We start from the raw sequence: 23,570 nt of genomic DNA, 5'->3' as shown, positions 1-23,570 counted from the left end.
CAACCCTGACCCCCCGATTGCTTATCTCAAAGTAACGAAAGTTCTATTAATCAGATTTGCATCACGGTAATTTAGTTTGTTTTGTTTATGTAAATCATGTATTTAAACTTAGTTGTTCATTTTTATTGCCAAAGGAGCTACATATTTTTTATTAACACTAGCAGAATTTGAAATTTTTAGAAATAGATATGATATGCTTTAAAAAAAAGGATTAAAGGTGACCCTGAGGATTTTTTTTCTTAAAAAAAAAACATACAACGAACCTCTGACTAAATCAAGTACCTCAACAAAATGCCGATCACAATTTGGACAGATAATTATTGTTAAAAGTTGCTCTTTTTGCATTTTTTAATGACAAATTTCTCTTAAATAATTAAAAATATATCAATTTTTCTATTTTACATGTGTGTTTTACAACGTGTTAAATCATATTTATTAGATTCCATTGTTACTATGCACTTGAGATTTTCGCCAACTAATTACTCACGTATTGATTGAGATTACAACTACAAAATATTTCAACCGATATTTTTTGAAGAGTTAAAGCAGACGGTTCTCGTCGGTTTAAGACAAATCTAAAAATAAATAAATCTTGTTTCCATTTCACAATATGGTTATTATTATTATTAAGTACCGGTTTTCTCCTCCAAGTCATTCCATGACTGGACTTCTGCTGATGCAAATACTGCGTAAAAAGTACCACATGCAACATATACACCAGCAATTAAAAGATACACCTTCCTCCATAAAATCGGATCCGTCTGTATTAAAAAAAATCACTAGATTTAGTCCTAATATTTAATTATAACTATTACCTTGTCAGTACCAAACCAACTGACTATTATGGGCCCCAAAAGCGAGAAGACGTTCGAAGTACCGTACGTCATACCAACGATAGTTCCGGAATGGTTAGGCGCCACATCAATCATGTTCACCATAAAACCACACTGTACTAAAGCGGTGAACGCAACAGCTACCACTAACAGTACTATAGCTAGTTCTTTCTGGGTACTGTCAATAAACGCAAGCCATATGAGCGCCGCCCCTGGTACATACATAGCCAAAGCACCGAAGATTTTTCTCACACTGGTAATACTAACAACGTTCTTCAAAATTAACTTATCAGCTATAGGTGACACCACTACACCTGTAATCGCATGGGCCATATGTGGTATAGCCGAGAGTAGACTATTCTAAAACACACCCATTTTTTCAGTTACAAAAACTAATCAAACACCCACCGATTGTATATCAAAATTCATAACCCCATTTAGATAAGTTGGCATTTCTGAAACCAGAGTAAACGCTCCAAGACACTGGGCACACGCAGCCACTAAAATCGACCATACTGGCAAAGACGTCATTATGGACACCCATGGTGTTGGTACTTTCTGGCACCCACAACGTAAAATTTTGGTTACAAACTTACACAAACAATACCTTAGTGGTACCATACTCAACCGCATTTTTCTCCTGGATGTATATCAGCTCTGCTTCCGTTACTCTCTTATGAGTTGCGGGGGAATTTTCCACAAATATGGCAAAAATTAAGGTCCATGCCACCCCCAAACCACCAATTGAGTAAAACGCCATTGGCCAGCCTAGTTTCGATTCGGAGATAGCACCAGTTATGGGCATAGCAAGAGCGATTCCGGCAGTAGCTCCTGCGTAGACGAAATTTGACATCCTTGCCCGCTCCGAGAAAGGTGTCCATCGACTTATTAGGTTGTGGATTGAAGGGTACAAGAAGCCTTGGCTCAAACCTTGTATTACACGACAGATGATCACTCCCGTGGAACCAAAGGTGGCGGCCATTGGTGGAACGACAATGCTGAAAACTGATCCCATGACCATGGTACCAAAGAGGAACCATTTGGGGCCGAAGTATTCGCTTAGTTGGCCTGCTCCGATTTGGGGAATAATGTAGCCCCAAAAGAACGATGATAGTACTATGTCGGTGTTGTCCCATTCTGGGTATGTCTGAAAAACTTGAAATGAAAGTACTATATGGTGATATTTTTGGTACTTACGGGTATGCTGGGATCCGGGGGTAGTTTTGCAGTCATTGATATAATTGCTACTGAAGGAATAGTTCGCAGAATGAAGCAAACGATGAGGGTTAAGAACAGTAAGGCGAACTGGTAGTACCGTATCCCGATTTCTGGAATTTTACTCAAATTAGCACAGTTTAAGGCTATAGGTTGTTGTAATTGTTACTCGGTTTCGGTTTGGATCGCCAGCGACAACCTGTAGATTAAAATCTGACATTTTGGTTGGTTGTAATCAAACGATTGTCTTATATATATGCCTCACAAAAAACGAATACAGATATAAAGATCTATTGTAATTTTATCTAATCGTGACAATTAAAACTATTAATTTGCAATTTAGCAGTGAAGTTTTTCGGTAGTACTTTACTGGTGTATCAAGGTATAAAACAATGTGTGTTTACATTGCAATTTTAAATAATAAAACACCACTAAGTAGTTCTTAGTTCTTATCTGCATTCTGTATCTTATCTGCGCAATCATTTGAATTTCATCATAGTGTTAGAAAAAATATTTTTTTATTTATAACTATTTTTTCGAAAATTTTATGTTACTCAGATTCTAGTTTAAAGTACCAACAATTTTAGACGGAAATGATTTTTACTTCCCGAGCGTAAGCAAAGGAAGTATTGTAATCGAGTCCGTCGGCCGACTCTCTACTTTTACGTTTTCTCGATCTTTCATGACCCCTAGAAGACGAAGAAATAGGTCTCCCATTTCCGTCTGTCTGTCCGTCTGTCCGTCTGTCCGTCCGTCTGTCCGTCTGTCCGTCTGTCCGTCCGTCTGTCCGTCTGTCCGTCCGTCTGTCCGTCTGTTGTCCCGGATTTTTATTAGACAGATAATCTCCGAAAGTACTCGACCGATTGTTGTGAAATTTTGTACTTATATTAAGAATATCATGTAGATGGTAAAACGCTAACCAAAATTTGTCTAATCATCCCCACCACTAATGCGATGACGTCACTTCAAAATTGTACATAGTAAATGGGTTTTCAATTGTATAAAATAACATAGTCCTACACATGTAGTTTACAACTCCGAATCGACTTTTCACCCGAAACGTCCAGATTTTTGGAAAAAAAATCAAAATTATAAAACAACATTTTGAAATTTAATTTTTAATCTGCTAACCAGAATGCTTTGAAATGTTGCAGATGTTTTAAGGTTATAAAGAGCATCATAAATCTTTAGTCAAAAAATATTTGCTTATCCCCTCCAAAAACTTGATGACGTCAGCTCAAAAGTTTGTGGAATAAATCATATCTAAAATGTACAAAATATGATGAGTCTGTACTTGTGATCTATCACTCCATTCATATTTTTTGGATTTGCATATACAGGGTGACTCAAAAAAATTAATGAATGCGTAAATTTATTTTACTGATTTACTCAAAAACTACAAAACCGAATGCTTTGAAATCTTGCAGATGTTTTAAGGTTCTAAAGAGCATAATAAATGTTTAGTCAAAATATATTTGCTTATCCCCTTCAAAAAATTGATGACGTCAGCTCGAAAGTTTGCCGAATAAATCTTATCTAAACTGTAAAAATATGATGAGTCTGTACTTGTAATTTATCACTCCATTCATATTTTTTGGATTTGCATATACAGGGTGACTCAAAAAAATTAATGAATGCGTAAATATATTTTATTGATTTAATCAGGAACTACAAAACCGAATGCTCTGAAATCTTGCAGATGTTTTAAGGTCATAAAGAGCATAATAAATGTCTAGTCAAAATATATTTGCTTATCCCCTCCAAAAACTTGATGACGTCAGCTCGAAAGTTTGCCGAATAAATCATATCTAAAATGTACAAAATATGGTGAGTCTGTACTTGTCATTTATCACTCCATTTATATTTTTTGGATTTGCATATACAGAGTGACTCAAAAAAATTAATGAATGCGTAAATATATTTTATTGATTTAATCAGGAACTACAAAACCGAATTCTTTGAAATCCACTGCGAAAAAAAAAAACATAATAGGCATGCAGTCGTCACGTTTCCGACAGCGAGGGAAGTACTGTCTAAACTCTTTAGACCAATTTTTTTTTTTTGGTTACTGCAAGCTTTGAGGAGACGTTATTCTGTGTTTTCCTTTTTTCGATGTGAAAGTAATCAGTTCCAATTACGAATTAAAATAAAACATTAAATCTTATCATTTCTTTGATGTTACTTTACCATCAAAGTATTTCCTAGGTCCTTTATTGATTTCAGTACAAAACGATTTGGTGTTTAATTGTTTATATCTGTGATTTTAAATAATAAAATTGCCATTTTCAGTGGTTCTTAGCAGTACCTATCTGAATTCTATACCTTTTCTGTTCATTTTAGTTAATGTTCGCTTGTTCAGAAAGATCTTGTCTGTTAAACGGACGAGTCAGAAAAAGGTAAAAACAATATAATTTTTTGATTTATTCAAAATTTGAATTTTAAAAAGAAACAACAGGTTTCAAAAAAGTTTTCATGACTAAACCCCTGAAACAGAATGTGACATAAGCTAAATAAATAATAAAAGTACTGCGAGTGAAAAAATAAACATAACAGGTGAATTCCATACAGCAACAAACACTGGATCAAGTACCACCATGAGTGACAACACACGTGAGATCATCGTCAATTAAATTATATACAAATTGTAAAAAAAACGATTATCATCATCAATTTTATCTTCAACTTGAAGATAAGTGCATATTTTATAATCAGTTCTCTGACTAATTTGAACTTTAAAATTTTTGCAGGCTAATTAGACGTGGATTGCTGCACTTAAATTTTTTAAGATAAATGTACTTTTCCTATATTATGAATACAATACATGAATGGTTACAATACATAACAAAACAGACAAGATATAAATTTGATAAATTTTTATTAAAATTTCTAAACAGATCCAGTTTTTTCCTCTTTGGTTACAGACTAATCTACAAAAACATATGCTACACACTGTTTAAAAACTCGAAATTTTAATACCTTCTTAAGATTCTTTATCTTCTACGTCATTCCACGGTTGCAAGTCAGCCGACACAAAAATTATGGATAAGCCAGCACAAGCAAAGTAAATTCCAGCTGCTAAAAGAAATACTTTCCTCCAAAAGATTGGATCTGTTTAAATTACAGTACCACGAAAATAAACAAGTTGATTTTAATAATTCAACCTATCTTATCATTACTAAACGGACCGACAGTCAGAGGTTCCAGAATATACCCACAATCGTTTCCGCATGGTTGGGTGCTGCATCAATGATATTAATAAGATTACCAGAAATCACGAAAGCTGTGCAACCAACGGCTACCACTAGAAATACTTAAGATAGTTCTTGTTTCAGCCCCATGTTAAAACCAAAATTCCCAGGTCACAATTTTTTTTTCCTCGTGGTTGTACAATTGCACGCAAATGTTTTGAGCCTATGGGCGGATCGTTTTTGCCTGTCCTCACCGAAGAAGGCGGTCCAAATCCTTCAAGGGCAGAATTTGTAGGTAGACTCAAACTACAACGAAATTTACATTTGGTAAGAAATATTTATGGCTCACACCAGTTCTCTCAAATTTGTCGGAGAAGATTTAGCAGGTAGTTGTCCCCATAAAATAATGGTCACTTTCGTTCGTGAGTAACGATGGTCCGGACAGGAATTATTTTGCTTTCTAACATCTTTCGACCAATTATTCCGTATAAAAAATTTCATCACTTTTTCAAATAAAATACTCTTAAATGTTCATAATAAATAAATAAAAAAAAACTATATTGTCGTTGAGTGACATGTAACTGGCATAATAATAAAAACGAGCGATTTTTGTTAACTGATATTTTTTTCATAAATGTCGCAAAATTATTAAATTTGTCTAATCATCCCCACCAATAATGTGATGACGTCACTTCAAATTTATGCATAGTAAATGGGTTTTAAATTGTATACAGTAACATAGTCCTACACATGTAGTTTATGACTCCGTGTTGAGTTTTTATCCGAAACGTCCAGATTTTTGGAAAAAAAATCTAAATTATAAAACAATATTTTGCAATTTAATTTTGAATTTGCAAATTCGAATAATTTGAAATCTTGCAGATGTTTTAAAGTCATGATAAACATGATACATTTTTAATTAAAATATATTTGCTTATCCCCTCTAAAAAATTTATGACGTCACCTCAAAATTTTGCAGAATAAATCCTATCTTAAATGTATAAAATATGATGAGTTTTTATACTTGTGATTTATCACTGCATTAATATTTTTTAGACTTAGTTATACAGGGTGTCTCTTCCAGTGGCGGCTCGTGACTTTTTCTGTTGGGGGGGCAAAATTAATACACAGTATTATGCTAAATTTAAAATTTATGCTAGGTAAAAATTATTGTTTCTTTTTATTAAAAATTTAGAAAAATGTCAAGTTAGAGGTCCGTTAGCCAGAAATTATTGATTGAAAATTGATAATTGAAAATCGATAATTTCTGTTTACCATCTGGAACCACGAGGAGGTGGACCTAATTCCAGACTTCCCCAACGGTGATGGGGCGAACTCAAAGTTCCTTTTAAATTTGTTGCCATAAGAAATATAAATAAAATTTTGTTAATCGCGTGTCCAGTAGATGCAATAGGTATCCCCCACTTTAAATTATTTTCAATTTTTTTAATTAATGTTTCTATATATAAAATCCATACGTCTTTCTTTGTTACGAACAAAATGTTCTATAACTAGTTCATTGAAATTCGTGGTTTCTTGCACTAGTTTTTTTTCTATTGAACACATTGCCAAGGCACACAATCTTTCTTGACACATTGTATTTCGTAAAAATGTCTTTATACGTTTTAACGTCGAAAAACATCGTTCGCATTCACTTGTCACCATCGGTAATGTGCAAATAATTTTCAATAATTTTTTTGTTTCTGAAAATACGTCTAATAAATTGTTTTCATACATAAACTTCAAGAATGTTAAGGCACCATTTGCTGTCGAAAAATCGGGATGATTATAAATAACGTTTAACTCATTTTTTAACACATTAAAATTTAAATCATATTTTGTAGCACATAATTCAACTTCTTTTGATGGAAAATTTAGTTGAAAATATGAAAATAAGCTAGTCTGAAACAAATTTGCTGCTGTAATATAATCTGCTTCTAAAAATCGATCATTTATACTAAATTTAATATTGTCACAAATTTCTTTAGCAATTGCAATTTTATTATCATTAAAACGAGACCGCTTTTTTGAAGATTCACCCTCTTCGTTTTCTTCTCGGTAATAATCGTAGTCGATAGAATCTGTTACATGTTGTATGGCAAGTTTAAAAGAAGTAATGTTTTTCTGAAGTTTAATTAAGTCCATTTCGCGAATTTGAAGTTGGTTGAAAAGTATCTCGGTACTAGGCATGATTCTGTGAAAGAAGTATAACCAAAAATTAAAATCGTAATCTTCTAATGTTTTCCGTAAACTACTTGCCTTGGCAATTGTTAATTTATCACTATTTTTATCTTCCATTATAATTTGAAAGCAGTTAATCAAATCATTTTTAAAACTATGTACAGTATTAACTATTCGTGACTTAAAGTTCCATCTAGTCGGACAATTTCTTGGTAATCTTTTAGAAACGATATTATCAAGTATTTTTATACGTTTAGGAGATCTTGAAAAAAACGAGGAAAATGATTCTAAATTTGAAAAAAAAATTCTTACTTGGCTGTGTGCTGATGCCGCCTTTTCTATAATTAAATTCAACTGGTGAGCATAGTAGTGAATAAACTGAGCTTTAGGGTAATGTTCCTTGATTTTTGCTTGTACCCCATTTTGTCATCCACTCATAACCGAAGCACCATCATAAGACTGAGATATAAGTTTTTTTGGATTTTGATTGATTTCAAGTTTTTCGAGCTCATTTAAAATAATACTAGAAATACAATCAGCTGTGTGATCTGTTGGATTAATGAATCCTAAAAATCTTTCAAATATTTTACCTTTCAATTCATATCTAACGACAAAAACCAGCTGCGACTGTGAAGCTACATCTGTAGTTTCATCAGCTAAAATAGATATATAGTCCGCTTCCAAAATTTCATCTTTGATTAAATTAATACAAACAGCATAAATTGAATCAAGTAGTTCGTTTTGTATGGTTTTTGAAAGACCCATGAAAACGCGATTGTTCGTTTTTTCTATATGAGATTTTAATGTAGTGTCAAGCTCTGCCATTAAATTAATTAAACCTCTGAAAATTCCCGGATTTGCAGAATCATGCGTTTCATCATGCCCCCTTAAAGCCGACTCAAAGACTCCACAAAATTTTATACCGTCAATCAGTTTACTTAAAATGTATCTATTCTGTTTTACCTGATCATTATGTTTCTCGACGTTCTCTCTATAAGCACTATTTAACTGATTTCTTATGTCTACTTTACCTAAGACTGCGAACGATACGTTGAGATTTAAGTGTTTTTTACTCGAGCGATGCTTTTTTACTTTTTCTCCCAAATGTTTTAAATCCGTGATTCCGGTTTCAGTCCAAGCTTTATCAACATCTCCGTTATTCATAAGGGTACATACAAAACAGAAAAGGTCGTTTTTCGCGTTGCAACCACATAACCACCACTCACTTTGATACATAGTCTTATTAAATTTTCGATGCACGAGTTTGTCTTTAACTTTAGACGACACAGCAATGTCCAAATCGGGTCTTGGCGGTCCAACGTTTTTTATTAATAGTTTTTCATCATGGCTTAATTTATTTTCAGATTGTAGCCGCAAAATTCTCTCAATCGAATTCATATTGATATTATTGACAACTCTACAACACAGTTTTTTAAGTTTCTTAAAATCACTGCAAACGCACAGAAAACTAAAACTGACGAAGTTAGCAAATTTCACTCGACCGTTTTGTTTCAAAATCGATGACTAAATCGATAAAAGTGTATGCAATCGTATATGCATTTAAGTACTTAAGTTGCAGTACATAATTAAGACGAAGCGATTACTATGCCCTGCCGAGATGTTGCAATATCGTGCATTTGTGCATATAATCGCGAAGATTGCCAAGTACGGGTCAATGAAAATATTCACAATTTGGCAACATGCAGGACGGGCAAAGGTGTATGATACCCTGCCGAGATGATGCCAGATTGTGTTCTGAACATAGGCAACTCGTAGGTTTCCTAATTAAATGCATTTTGATAATTAATAGCGCGAAATTCTCAGATTTAAAAATGTGCTTTCATTTTGGTGGGGCATTGCCCGTTTGCCCTTCCTGCACCAGCCGCCACTGGTCTCTTCCCAAGTGTCGGTGTCTCGTAATTTGTCATTCCATTCCAGTAAGCGACGATCGTCTCTAGGGATGTTCGGTTCTACAAAATAAACCGGTTTTCAGTTAACCGATTTATTTTTGAACAGGTTAATTGCCAACAGTTTAACCGAACCTGCAATAACCGGTTTGCAGGTTAACCGATTGTTCCCAATTCAATGTGAAAGTAAAAAAAAGGTGAATAGGTAATAATATTGATATATAAATCGTTGCAACTCAAAAATGTATTTCATGTTTAACAAAAAAACATTAGTCTGGATTATATAAACAAAAAATGAATTCCAAATTAGATGTTCCAGTAAATACTATCCAAAGAATTAAGAAATACTAACTCATTGATGTGCTGTGGTGTCAAACGACTTCTTTTATCAGAACAAACATTATTAAGTGTAGATACCAGGCGTTCTGCTGGAACTGAAGCTCCCAAGACAGTGAGGTATTTCATGGCAACTTTGTACGTTCCTGGAAATGCATTCTTATTTTCTTTCCAATACTGTATTGGATGTCGAGTTCTTGGTTGAATCGGTTGATTCAAATATAATTTTAACTCTGCGGGTAATCCATCACAACCATCTGAATCAGGTAAGTGCCTTGAGGCTATCTCATCATGGATATTCCAAATGCATCCATCTACATCATCTATAATATTTGGATGTACTGGTGGAGTGAGCGATCCTTGATTCTGATGTTCTTTTTTAACTTCGTTTTTTATTATTGTAATGGCATTGGCAACATTTCTTGCTGATGAAAAATGAAGACGCTTAAATCTGGGATCTACAATTGTGGCTATTGACAAAAGAATATTTGTTTCTAAAGGATCAAGTTTTTTTTCTATTTGTGCCTCAAGTTCTTTTTTTAAGTTTTTAGCAAAGGGATTACTGACGTTGATTCTATGTAAGGAGGTTTTAATACAGTTGGTCATGGGTATCACCAAGCTTCCTGAGACATATTTTTCGCCTGATATATTTTTAGTTGCATCCTCAAATGGCCCAAGTAACTTCAAACACTCATCAATAATTGCCAGCTCATTAGCAGTCAACATTGGTGGAGCTTTTTGGTGTTCAGACGACAGTAAAATTTTACCAACATGACCCGATAGGTATTTAAACCTTTGTAAGCAATAAAACGTGGAGTTCCATCTAGTGGGAACCTCTTGTATTAAATACAGATATGTTCCATCCTTTTTTCCTTCATTTTTCTGTTCATATCTTAACTGATCTTGTGCAACATTACTGTGCTTAAAATAAGCAACAATTGTCTTTACTTTTTCAATTATGGTGACAACATCTGGACAACTTCCTAATGCCTTCGTTACCACTAAGTTTATATTGTGCGCAAAACAACTGACATGGAAATGATTAGAAGTCTGTTACATAATTTTCTTTACAGCAGCAACAATATTTGCACCGTTATCAGTCGTAATTGAAACAATGTTTTCTTTTAAAATTTTCCAGTTATTCAACATAGTGTGCAAATCATTGCTTATATTGTCTGCTGTATGGTGCTGTGTCAGATTACTCACACCAAGTGCAATAGTAACCATTTCATTATTTTCTTCATCTATCAATTAAAATCTTTAAATGAAAAAAGAAACAAAATAATTCATCTTACTGATAAAATGGTCAGTTAAAACTATAAAACTTCTTGTCGCATTGATCACTGTTGCAATGTCTGTTGTTAAGGCAAGATGGTGAGCTTGTTGCAATTTTTTGCTAACAAATATTTGCAGGCTGTTGTACTTCTGTTCAACATATTTTGTAATCTAAAAATAATAGATTTTTGCCGATTTAAATTGTTAGAGCCAATGGACCTACTGTACTCCTACTTGGAACATGATATAACGGCACTGCTACTTTTAAAAGCCTTTTGAGACCTTCTTTTTCAGTACATTGCAATGGATAATTGTCTTTGCATATCATGAAGATTAAAGCTTGGGTTAACATTGCTTCTTTTGACCCTCCAGCTGAAACATTAAGTGTATATCAAATAGAGATTCACAATTTCCATGCATAGGATTAATTTTTTTATGAAGGTATGATATTTACATTCATAACATCTTTGTGCATTAAAAATCTGGTGAATACTAGGTTGAGAGAGATGCGAGCTGTTACTACCATTATAGTTTATGTTGCTTGTACTGCTTGCAGTAATGGTACTGGCACTCCCGATACTATGAACTTCTATTAAATTCTCTTCAAAACTGTCATCACTGTCCTATGATAGAAAATATATTCAAATAACTATAGAAATTTTCCCATATGATGAAAACTAAGAATTAATTCTTCACCTCATGCTGAGAGTCTAGGGCTTCATTTTCAATCTCCTTCGCTGCATCTCCTCCTTCTGCATTGCTATGAGACGTTGAAGGCGTTGAGTTTGTCAAATCAAAGTCGATCCTTGGTTTCTTGTTCACTCTGGCTTCATCTGCGACATGTTTTTTGAAATTAATAGCATTGACTTTTGGGTGTTTTCGAATAAGGTGATTATTTAGGTTTGTGGTCCCACCACCAGTTTTGTAAATTCTTCCGCATAAATTACACTTACAGTTTTGATTATTACATCGGGTGAAAAACTCCCATACTTGGCTTTTTCTATGTTTTGGCATGTCGTCCTATAATGCAAACACTAGTTTACAGGAATATTTTTGATTTGCTGGAAAATGAATACTTTTGATTGTTTGTAGACTTTCTCTTATTCTCTTACTTTTATTAATCAGACTACTATCCATGTACGCACTTGGAATTAGGTTAGGAAGTACAAAAGCGTTGCAACGCGCGGGAAAATAATAATCACAGACCACACTAGTCTGTGATAATAATGTCCACAGCACGAGAAAATTGTCACGAGCACCCTTTTTCCAATCCAATCAGCCAATCACCACTGGTCGTTGTTAGTTCTCTTTTTTTAATTATTGCTATCTTACTTGCCCCCCAAACGTATAACTTCCAAGCTTACCAACACTGGGTAGGTACAATAACCACCAACGTACCACGTACGCTTTTTGCCTGCATTATTTTGCTATAAAAAATAAAAAAACCTACAAGTAGGTTCTGACATACGGCATCCGGTTCATCAGGTTATAACTGAATTTTAAAAAACCGGTTATAGTAGGTTCTTTCGCAGCAAAAAATCGGTTTAGTGGAAAACCGGTATTTTTTACGCATCCCTAATCGTCTCCAGTCAGTTTTAGCTTGGCCACCTGTACCTTTTGTTTGTCATTCTAGCCTATCAGCTTGGAATTGACTCCAAGGTTACCGTTGGTGCCTCCGGTCGGGGAGGGTCATTATAAATTCTTTTGTTGGTGTTGTTGTTGAGTTATTTCTTTCCACAGTTTTGTTTGTTTAAGTTATAGATCTTTTATCGAGTTATGATTTATTTTTGAATTCGTAGTCTGAAAATAAGTTTCCAGAGTTATCACTCCTATCAGCTCCTGTGGTTGGTTCGTTTATACGCTTCGGTGGTTAGTATTAGTGGTACTTGGAACGGGGGTATTCGCGAGATTCCTTTGTTGTTGATTGTCATTGAGGTGCCCCGATGGTTACCGATTGTCAACAACCCCTTGGCTATTACTTTCTTAATTCATTGTCTCTACTTATTGTAAGTTGGATTATTGATCAATAAGGCACTAGCTTAATGTTCACAAATGATTAATTATTTGGTCACGTGCGGTCTTCAAGAGTGTGCGACATCACGGTAACGCGAGATTCGCGTGTGAAAGTGCCCGCGAAGTGACGGTGTGCGCTCGAACTCTCCTTTACATCTTCTACCGATAGATGGCGTAAGAGTTCCCATTTTGGTAGAGACCCATCTTATTTAGGGTCTCTACATTTTGGTAAGAATCATCCCTTGAATAATTGTTGAGAAATTTTTCTAAAATGAGGTGCTTTTGCGCATTGAACGAGTGAGGGTGTTAGTTTTGGCGGGCTGGGGAGGCCCTGTTTGTGGTTGACCTCTGATCTTTTTTCTCTGTCCCCGTTACACCCCTTTGCTGTTTTCTCTTATCGTTGGGTTCCCACCTTTAATCGGAAGAATTCTGTATTTAATGTCCCCTTTTATTTTTATCTTTCTGCCCACGTCCAAACTGCACAGTGCAGCGTCTTCTGTTGCTTGCCTGCCTGTTATCTTTTCAGGGGTAATTAGCGTCCATATTCGCTGGCTCGCTTATCGCTTGCTTCCCGGGATTGCATTTCGCTTTTTTTTCCCTGATGTTCATTCACGCCTTTTAGGACCTGTAGGGTTTCTGGCTGTTGTTTCCGGTGGGTAGCCCTCGCGTTTGCTGGGGGGTTCCCGGGGGATTTCAAAATTTAAGCGGCGATTCCTTTGAAGATTCCTTGGCGTCTTGTTCTTCTCCTTTCCTGTTTTTTTTTTTCTGTGATTTGTTCACTCGAGCTTATCTTTTATCGCGTCTCCGTTTCTTTTTTCTTTCTTTTTCCTTTTCGAACTAAGCATTGGTCGGTGGTCGGTCCTCGTCAGCGCCCTTTCCCATTGTTCCCTCTCTCTTCTTTATTATTATTATTATTATTATTATTATTATTATTGATAACCACCCCCACAGTGAAACCAATTATCAGGGTGGTAAGTACGCAATTTAAAATTTAAAAATGCAAGTTTTTTATTTGTCTAAGCGTGGAATTAAAAAGGTCGAACTTGTCTTTGTGCAAATTATAATTACGGCACATAGTTATTATTGGCGAGTACATGTGTACATTAGTTCGCGAAACTTCAACATAAAAACTTCCAGGATTACGCGATCCAAATCGAGGTACCAGAAAAGACAATTTTCCAAGTAAAATATTGGTATCGATTACCCCGTTGACAAGCTTATGGAGAAAACGTAATGAAATGTTTAGCCTTCGAGATTCTAGACTTTGTATGGAGAAGATTCTCAGTAGATCACTTTGAGGAAAACCTCTTTCCGGATAAAAACCGTAAGACTTCAAATGCAAAAACTTCAAAAATCTTCGTTGAACCTTCTCCAGTTGCAGACAGTGACTGTTGTAACCAGGAGACCACACAACGGAGCCATATTCTAATTTGGACCTAACAAATGCAAAATAAAGGTGTAAAAATGTTGTGCGTTCAAGAAAGTTTTTGCAGCTTCTGATAACAAACCCTAGAGCTCTTATTGCGGATGATGTAATGAAATCATAATGGGCAGTGAAAGAAAGTTTCTTATCAAACATAATTCCCAAGTCTTTCACCAGAGAGAGGCGGTTCAAACTGATGTCACCGATTCTATAATCATACGAGTTGTTACAGAGGCTTAATGAAAATGTCATAACATTACATTTCGAAATGTTTAAGTACAATCCATTTTGGATACACCTTGTCTCAATTGTGGCTAAATCTTCTTGGAGCATTACGTGGTCAGAGAATGTTAATATTTTTCTAAAAATCTTTAAATCGTCAGCATATAAAAGACATTCTGAATTCAGGTCCTTACTGATGTCATTAACAAACATAACAAAAAAAAGAGGCCCAAGAATGGACCCCTGTGGTACTCCAGAAGTGACTTGAATTTCAAAAGATTGAAAACCGCTTGAAGTTACAACTTGTGTTCTGCCAATCAAGTACGAAGTAAATAATTTAACAAGTGCATCTGATAAACCTTCTTGTTTGTCATCCTCAGTACCATATTTTTATGCCAACAATGCGTCTTCTGTCTGGTGATTAAAAATGTATTGGTGGCTTTTCTTCATTCTGTCCCTGACTCTCTGCCAGGATGGGTGAGTTTGTAGCATGCTACTTTTACTTGCCGGTGTGTGGGGCGTATTTTAAAGGGCCACACAAATGCTTGGGTACTTAACATCTGTCTTGAACACCTTAAAAGACAACTAAAAAAAGAGAAAAGGGCCTAAAAGAAAGTATAATAGAGTTACGGTAGTCAAATTAAGTATAACTGGTTGCATATATTTGTTTTTCTCCGGATTTTCAGGTTTTCTTACCGTTTTCATTTTTGTTTTTGGCGCCAGCCAATATGGGGCGGCTGGAGCTACGCCTGTTACCCCTTCCATTTTAGCGGGTGGCTGCTATAAGCCACAGGGGGTGTCACTCTGCACTCCTGGGTGCCATACCACTCAAATCTCTTTCTCTACACTTTTATCTTTCCTCTCGTCTTCTCTCTTCTATTTCCCAGAGTACTGTTGTACTGTTTTGGGGAAGGTCTTCCCTTCCTTTCCACTCTTTGTCGACACCCCAAACAGTGCAACCCTTCTTCTATCTTTCCATTCTTACTTTACTATCACTTTCCCTTCACGCTTCTTCTCTTCACTCTAATTCTTTTGCGACTAGTACTAACAACATCTCATCAACCACGATAATTATAAGCCTACGCGAACCTAAAATATCGGTACGACTTCCGGATGTAAACAATCCGCCATCTTGATGTCAAATATGTCAATACACGCGTACGACGCGAATTAAAGGTCTTCCTTAAGAGGGGATGGTGGAGGAAGTCTTCCATTTTAGAGAGATTCGGTCGTGGTGATTCGGCGAGTGAAGTCGTGTTCTGAGGTTCAGGAGGAGTCCTGAAATCTTAGTGCCGATTACCGATATCTATCGTTTTTCGTACCGTTTAGGGTTGTGTAACTTAACCAAGTATCGTTGGTGAACCTCTTAACTCCAGAGGATATCGTTTGAGGCCTTCTCAAAGTAATTATCGATATTTTTTTTTTGCGTCGCCATATTGGAATTGAGAGATTTTCCAAAATCTAAGTCAAGAATGGCGCTGAATTTCGCTTTCCGAACAACTCCAGATCGCTGCTATCAACTTCCCGGGGCAGATCGCAGTTGCTTCGCCTGTGAGAACGTTGCTAGTTCACCAGCTGCAGACGTCCTTGGATCTACAACCAGCTAAGTCCTTTACCGTTCTTATCGCCTTAGAACTATCGTAAAATTCTAGTTTCGCTTTAATTGAAATTTCCAATTCTATCTCTTTGCGTACAGTTAGATAAGTTTTTTTTACATCTTAAAGCGCCAATCAGTACTGAGTGGTCAAAATAATATTTAATAACATCCTTAAGGACCGTCATGTTATAACGGCACGTGTTAGCGCTATTTTGTAGATTCGTTATGTTATAATTCCATCTTATTCCATATTAATTCTCCACATTGTAATTTTCCAAGTTAAGTTTTTTTAGTTTTTTTTCGCTTCAATATCTTAGGCTTATCGCTATCGCTTACTATCAGCATTAGTAAGAATTGTTTTTATATATGCTTTCAACTTTATAAATTTCACTTAGAATTTAACTTTATTTTGTATAATATTCATCTAAGTTACTTCAGTTAATTTAATTAAGGTTACTAACTTTATTAATTTTAAGCTGCTTCGCAAATTCTATAATTTTTTTTACAACTTTTGCACAATAATTAATTATTATTATAATTTTTTCATTTTTTGTAATAATTTTATAATTACTTTGAAGTTACTTTTTATTTTCATTAAACTTAGTCAACCAAATCTGACCGAATTTAATTTGACCCTCTTCCAGTGCACAGAGTGTTAATAAAAAAAAAAAAAAGACTTAGGGCCGGTTGCATAAACGCAAATCAAATTTAATCTCTGATTAACTCCATAGTAACGATTGTTATTATTATAGTTACAATTGTTCTTAATCAGAGATTAAATTTGATTTGCGTTTATGCAACCGGCCCTCAGTAACTTAAGTCGGCGTGACACGGCATAGGTAAGTTACTTGGCGCCCAAAATATTATAAATAGGTATATATGTGAATCCATCACCCTGCTCACCAACACCTAACTGAGCTGTCAGTGTTACAAGTTCTTGTTCCCGTCCTTTAAAAAAAAAATTTTTTTCTTAACTTTGTTGTTACAGATCGTCGAATTTTCATTGCGCGGGACTCGAGGAGAAATAGCTGGGACGAGGCCCGTGAGTATAGATGTATATTATTTCTTCCCTTCTTGGGAGGGGTTTTTCTATTTCCAAAGATTTTATTACTTTCTTACTCTTCTAAATGTTTATTATTTATTTTTGTTTGTTTTTTTTTATGTAGCCGTCGTCCCAGACGAACCTGCAGCACCCGGAACCGGTGAGTACTGAATTAATTCCTTTATTATGTTCATTTCCTTTCCGTTGTTGTTGTTGTTGTTTTTTTTTTTCTTTGGATGCTGAACCGATTTGTGAAAGTGTTTTTGTGCTTTTTTTAGGGCACATGGCGATGATGAGGATGGATGTATGGAGGGCCGTAACGACGGGAGTCCCCGCAGCGGGGGACCTGGGCCTAGACGGGGCCCTCGTCCTGCGGCTATCTCCCATACCAGGGAGCACATCAAAGTGGTTCTCCAGTTTTAAAACCACCTGAGTATTCTTTTTTTTTTGTTTTTCCTCTGAGTTGGTTTAATAAATGAAAATAAGTAAATATTTTGTTTTCCTTTTCATACGGTGTTTCAATCGAACACAGGGGCTGTTGTAGTCGCTTAATGAATTATGAGAATTCATAACTTCTGCATGGTAGTGTCTCGGCAGTGTTTATATTAAAAATTCCCCAATAGGCAGAAATGGTATTTATCTAATACTATTAAACGAGCAAAGTTTGTATATATATATTTATATATATATATAATGGGTTTCTCGAAAACGGCTCTAACGATTTCACTATTAAACTAGCAAAGTTTGTATATATATATTTATATATATATATAATGGGTTTCTCGAAAACGGCTCTAACGATTTCGATGAAATTTACAGGTTAGGGGTTTTTTGGGTCAAGAAATCGATTGATCATAGTTTTAACTTCTGAAAATTACAGCTTCATGCATTTTCAGCAATTTTCAGGCAGTGAATTATATTTGTTGCTAGGCAACATCAGATGACACTACACGAACACGAGATTGTTTTATATGAGAAGTTTGGGTGACAGTCTGACAGTACGTTTGACGTACCTTTTTATCTTCAATTGTACGTACCGAAACATACTCCACTGTATAGAGGACGTTGAAATTCACCTCCTGAGGTGAGAAAATTTACCAAAAACTAAACAGTGAGCGGATAAAAGGCACACGAAAGTGTGTTGAATTGAGATTATTTTGTCAAGCATTTATTTCAGAGGTTCCACGGTCAGTGTCAACATGTGATCGTTTTCGGGGATGGGACCGTGTTATTTGAGTTTTTGGGCTCAACGTTTCGCACACTTTCGTAAATGGCATCTTCGGGAGCAGGGTTGAGATTGAGAAATTAGGAATAGCACAAAAGAGCAGTTTAACTCAATATGTTAACCACACCAGAGGCGAAACTCTTCTGGCAGTAAGAATGTGGTTGTGACCTTTTTCTAGAGTCGAGAGAGAGAACTACGAAAAAAAAAGAACGACAGAGAGAAAACTTGGGTAACAAATGAGATGTCAAACAATAATTCCAGTTTTCTGTTCTTTAATCTCTACATGTCACTTATCAGTGTTTAAAACAAAGACTGCTTATGGAATTTCTTTTTTAATGTGTATTTTTAAGTAGCGCGTGTACTTCAAAATGCATACTATACGCATATTTATCTGTCCTAATCTGATCTAATACTACCAAACGAGCCGAGTGAAACTCGGTCAACCAGATATTAAGTTTCTTATGTGTCCTATCGTGCTCATTTTTGTTCCCGAAAGCATACGAAATGGGTATGTATGAAATTTTTTCTATGGTTAAATTTCTTTGTTCAATTTCAAAAAGTGATACTCTTATTTGTTCTTGCTCTGTAATGGGCTGGTTGGCGGCTCTGTGTCTTGCTTCCCTTAACGTTTCTCTGGGTGTTTTTTTTTTTCAGATCACCATCTTCGACCAGTGGTGAACCCTCCGGGTTCTGACTTTCACAGCCCTTCTCCCTCCTCTGTGACGTTGTCAGAGATTTTGGCGTCTCTTGCGACTTCACCCCCACCGCGGCCGGTCTCCGTTCCAGAGTCGGAACTATCCCCGGGGTTCATATCTGCTTCTCCACCTCTAGCGCCGTTCCCCATGATGCCGGGTTATTTCCCGATGGTCGCCCCGGTGCCTCGGTATGAGGTGATCGCCGGTCCGGGCCTTGTCATCCCTTGGGGCAGCGCCCGGACCATCTCCACACCTTGGGTGTAACAGTGGGGGTTTTGGAATACGCTGGGTGAGCCCTTAGTCATTTTTCTTATTAAATAAACTTTGTTTTTTTTTCGTAATTAGTTTTTAAGAAATGTTTATTTAAATAAATTTTGCAAAATGTCTACCTTTCGTTCTCATCCACTTCTTATCAGCCTATTTCTAACGTTTTATTAGCGAGAAAGTTGAATTCAGTTTAATTGGTTGCCTAACCTCCGACCTCATATTCTGCTAATTAATTTTTGTTTTTATGAGCAGCGCCTCCTGCGATTTTCTCAAGCAACATTTCCTGTCGGTAAAAGCGTCGTTGATTCCCGTAATTAAAATCGCGCCCTTAATGATGTATTTCTGATTATTACCGGTTTGGTAGTACTGATTGACAATGATAATGCTTAATGAACTACCTAAAATTATGGTGAATACACGTATTATTCCCCTGTTTGTGAGACTAGCTAATTTTATATGAAAATTTGGGTGCGAATAAAGTTAATGTTACATAAGATTCAGTGGCGGCTCGTCAGGGGAGGCAGGGGAGGCAGTGCCTCCCCTGGAAAAATTGATTATTACTTTTTGTTTTAATATCTCTCAACTTCAAATATATTTTAAAGATATAGCAAATAACTTTTATAGAACACTGTGATTTATTAAAACGCGTCTTGGTAACATATTTTGAAGTACGCGCTTTCGACAGGAATAAGCGCTGATCATCACCGTGTAGGCCAACTTCAGACGGAGGCATGCCTCAGATAGACGGATATCTTCAGTATGATTAGTCAGTGGTGCTAATATGTTTTTGAGAAAGACAATAGTCAGCAGTGCTTTATCAAAGCGCCAGCGGAGGCACCAACGCCTACCGTCCTTAAGGGTCCCCAGTCGTCGCCCGCAAAATCGGTTTCAGTGAGAAGAATTATTTTTTGTAACTATGCAACCCAAAGTACGGATGCACGGCAGGTAGCGACCCAAGAGAGGAGAGATTATGGTCACTGTAGGGAGTCCGTCATAAAATGCAAATCGGTAAACAACACCAGATAAGCTTATTTATTTTGAAATGAAGGGTACAGGGAAATAACCATGGAAATCCATTTCTATCTATTTTGAAAGAAATTGAGTTGAAAGTTTAAAATGCTGCGGAAAATAGATTGAGAAACCCACAAGGTTCAGTCTAACACAACTTTTTATTTTCTTTATAATGTTTTAAAAATATATAAAATAAACTGTTTATGTTCAAATATAACAGCAAGAAAAATTGGTGGAAAGTTGTTTCGACAGAACTTCCCTCGCACGTAAAATACAATGAAACATATCCAGCATTTTCGAGTTAAATTTTTACTTTAGGTACACAATTTTGTGATGAAATCATCAACATTTTGCAAGGACACGTAAATGAATGTGGAGTAGACTAAAAATAACAGTATTCCAAAAATTTCTGGGAAAATGGAGTGAGTCGAGACTGATTTAATCAATAGAATAAATTGACTCATTCATTAATTTTTTTGAGCCACCTAGGTATATAAGCAAATCTAAAAAAATATGAATGCAATGATAAATTACAAGTAAAAACTCATCATATTTTGCACATTTTTAGTAGAATTTATTCAGCAAAATTTTGAGATGATGTTATCAATTTTTTAGTAGCATAATCCTGAACTTGTGGTTTACAATTTACATTATTGAGATTTTTCGACTTTTCGGTTTTTCGATTTTTCAACTTTTGATGTTTCACTTTTTCAGTATTTTAATTTTTGACATTTTCAATTTTTCCATTCTTCAAATTTTCGATTTCTCCATTTTTTTATTTTTCGATTTCTCAATTGTCCGATGTTTCAGTGATACGATTTCGCAATTTTTCAACTTTTCGATATTTTAATTTTTCAATTTTTAAAATTCTAGATTTTTCGATTTCTCCAGTTTTCAGTTCTTCTATGCATATTTCAGTTTTTCAATTTTCGGAATTCATTATATTTCCAATTTTCCATTTTTTTTTTAATTCTTCGATTTTCCAGTTTTTCGATGTTTCGATTTTTCAATTATACGATTGTTCAATTTCTCAATTTCTAAATTTTAGATTTTCCGACTTTAATTTTTTTTTATTTTTTCATGTTTGGACTATTTATTATTGCTAAAAATAAAAGTAAAAAATAACTACCAAAATTGTGACTAAAAATATGTACCTAAAAATTAATAGAAAATAGAACACATTGCTGCTAAAACATAAAAATTAACTGAACTTTCCCAAAAAAATCTATTGCTTGATTACTGTTCCACTAGTATTGCTAATTTATGACGTTAGTATCAAACGCAGTGAAAGTGTTAATTCTTAGTTAAACAAAAAAATAGTTGAGTGTCAAAGTCGAGTGAAACATGTGAGACGTGTGTAAACAAAAGCATCTAAATAATAACTATTTCCCGCAGAATTTCTGGAGGCTTATAGAGTCGACATTGTCCTGAGCGCGCTCCGGTCTGTGGATCATACAAGTTCTCGGGCGATGATGTATCTAATAACGAGGCAGTTGAAATACCTGATATGTCACAGCGCAAAAAGTATTTCTCAAAAAACTTTCAAACCTTGATGATGCAAGGGCAACTGAAGCACTTTGCAGTAACACCAAACTGACAATAAGACAATGCGGTTTGTACATTTTTGGCGGCATCGTCAGACGGCTTAATAAACAAAAACGCTATCTTAGAAATTATAAAATATTTTTTATTTGCATTCGCGTCATGTGTAGTTTATATAAATCTTTTCCCCTTCTAGTAGAAACACACATAGGAATAAATAGTAATATTGGAATAGGTTTACTGGAGATATCACGTAAAAAACGTGCCTATAATACTCTACATTATAGGTGGTGCGGAAAAGAGTATCAAAAAATTAAATTTAAATAAATATGATTGTTCAGGTAAATACGTGGTTAGTGAAGTGATGAGAATCTAAATCTTGTCAGTTTTGTGTATTGATTTATATATAGAATGACAGATTAGTAAAAAATACTGGAATCATTTTTTGTAAGAAAATGTTATAGTAGAATGTATAAAATTATAAAAATTTGCATACTTTTAATTCAAATTATGTTAGCAATGAAAGAAGTCCACTTGTAAAAGAGTTTCAACAATGTTCGTAAGCTAAAAGGATTTATGAGTTTTATGATCTAAAGTACCTGGACGGATTACCTGAAAGGGTCGGTCGGCAAGGCTCCCTGCTGTGTCAAACTCAACCATTTATGGAAACGAATCCTTTGTAAATAGAGTTGCCTAGTTTCAATTTAATTTCATTATTCAGTATTTTTTTAAAACGCAAATATTTTGATAAATATAAATTTTAAACAAAAATGACCGGGTGTTCCTCATAGAGCTCAATGTTGTCTTTGCACTGTGTTTAAATCCTAAATTTAAACAATAATTTCTAAAATTTAAATTTCCTCTTTACGTCACCAATAAGAAGGTCAAGACCAACGACGCGAATGTAGAACGCTGAAACATGGAATTGCAAGCACCAGAACTACGAAACGCTGACTACCACAAGACCACCATCGTCAGCATTACGAAGACAGCGGTAATGGAACAAAAGAAAATACAAGAAACTGGGACGCAATATAATTTCATATGTATTATTACCTTCAGTTTAGAACCACTCACACGCTGTAAATAGTTAGTTTTGTATAAATAAGTTAGCTTGTTTTGAATAAAATCAGTATTAAGCTTTATTGGCTTTTTACTCACTCCCACAATTCTACGCCCCCATTGTTCATGGTGCTTCGAGCCATTACTGAACCAGGTGCCACCTTCCAAGTCTAAAAACTAGGACTGTGAGACTGCAGTCCAGTGGCACCTTCCTTAACATAGGCACCATTTCCAAGTCTACAATTTTCGGACCGTGAGACTGCGGTTCGGTGGTGTCTATTCCTTTTTACCCAGTGCCACCTTCCAAGTCTACAAACTCGGGCTGTGAGACTGCAGTCCAGTGGCACTACTCCTTTTTTTTACTAGAACACCATTTCCAATTCTACAATTTTCGGGCCGTGAGACTGCGGTTCGGTGGTGTTCATCCCCTAATCCGGTACCATTTCCAAGTCTACAATTTCGGGCTGTGAGACTGCAGTCCGGTGGTACCATCCTTACACAAGCACCACTTCCGAGAGAAATTTCGGTCGGCGGTG

At 35.4% G+C, this 23,570-nt stretch overlaps 3 protein-coding genes across 5 annotated transcripts in view; 1 reads left to right on the top strand and 2 right to left on the bottom strand.

Annotated features, from left to right (window-relative positions):
* The window catches only part of LOC135133539 (uncharacterized), a 62,743-nt gene extending 43,203 nt beyond the window's left edge, over positions 1-19,540 (top strand). The window contains exons 1-5 of one of the 3 annotated variants that reach the window (XM_064061992.1): positions 14,959-15,070; positions 17,179-17,232; positions 17,357-17,392; positions 17,511-17,665; positions 19,112-19,540. In XM_064061992.1, the coding sequence (XP_063918062.1) occupies positions 15,067-15,070; positions 17,179-17,232; positions 17,357-17,392; positions 17,511-17,665 (249 nt within the window). In that variant the 5' untranslated portion in view covers positions 14,959-15,066 and the 3' untranslated portion in view covers positions 19,112-19,540. Of the gene's footprint in view, positions 1-14,958; positions 15,071-17,178; positions 17,233-17,356; positions 17,393-17,510; positions 17,666-19,111 lie in introns of those variants that run through there. The other 2 variants (XM_064061991.1, XM_064061990.1) reach the window with 2 other exon arrangements.
* On the bottom strand, positions 627-8,815 carry LOC135133814 (putative inorganic phosphate cotransporter). The gene is made up of 7 exons (XM_064062336.1): positions 8,381-8,815; positions 8,008-8,314; positions 2,031-2,161; positions 1,465-1,980; positions 1,242-1,424; positions 816-1,193; positions 627-761 (listed from the first exon to the last, which is right to left on the bottom strand). The coding sequence occupies exons 1-7, from the start codon at positions 8,813-8,815 to the stop codon at positions 627-629; spliced, it is 2,085 nt and encodes a 694-aa protein (XP_063918406.1).
* On the bottom strand, positions 9,221-12,154 carry LOC135133813 (zinc finger BED domain-containing protein 4-like). Its single transcript, XM_064062335.1, has 9 exons — positions 12,048-12,154; positions 11,632-11,996; positions 11,390-11,558; positions 11,159-11,307; positions 10,956-11,106; positions 10,718-10,904; positions 9,677-10,639; positions 9,455-9,459; positions 9,221-9,387 (listed from the first exon to the last, which is right to left on the bottom strand). Exons 2-9 carry the CDS (start codon positions 11,947-11,949, stop codon positions 9,221-9,223), a joined length of 2,109 nt encoding a protein of 702 aa, XP_063918405.1. The 5' UTR covers positions 11,950-11,996; positions 12,048-12,154.
* Positions 19,541-23,570: the final 4,030 nt, after the last annotated feature.

This window comes from Zophobas morio, unplaced genomic scaffold, assembly GCF_036711695.1.
Source record: "Zophobas morio isolate AGI-343-1 ecotype UQ-CSIRO unplaced genomic scaffold, CSIRO_AGI_Zmor_V1 ptg000022l, whole genome shotgun sequence".
NCBI classification, from domain to species: Eukaryota; Metazoa; Arthropoda; class Insecta; order Coleoptera; family Tenebrionidae; genus Zophobas; species Zophobas morio.
Note: the sequence above shows the minus strand (reverse complement) of the source record. Positions and strands in the feature narration are given on the sequence as shown.

Excerpts from the sequence above, each read along its gene's own strand:
- LOC135133814 (XM_064062336.1), bottom strand. The coding sequence starts at position 8,815 with ATGAATTCGATTGAGAGAATTTTGCGGCTACAATCTGAAAATAAATTA. Across the intron at positions 8,315-8,380 it reads TCGAGAAACATAATGATCAG|TCGGCTTTAAGGGGGCATGA; the intron begins GTAAAACAGAAT and ends GGAGTCTTTGAG. Across the intron at positions 1,425-1,464 it reads TATACATCCAGGAGAAAAAT|TTTGTAACCAAAATTTTACG; the intron begins GCGGTTGAGTAT and ends TGTTTGTGTAAG.
- LOC135133813 (XM_064062335.1), bottom strand. The coding sequence starts at position 11,949 with ATGCCAAAACATAGAAAAAGCCAAGTATGGGAGTTTTTCACCCGATGT. Across the intron at positions 11,559-11,631 it reads CCCTAGACTCTCAGCATGAG|GACAGTGATGACAGTTTTGA; the intron begins GTGAAGAATTAA and ends TTTCTATCATAG. Across the intron at positions 11,107-11,158 it reads ATGTTCCAAGTAGGAGTACA|ATTACAAAATATGTTGAACA; the intron begins GTAGGTCCATTG and ends TATTATTTTTAG.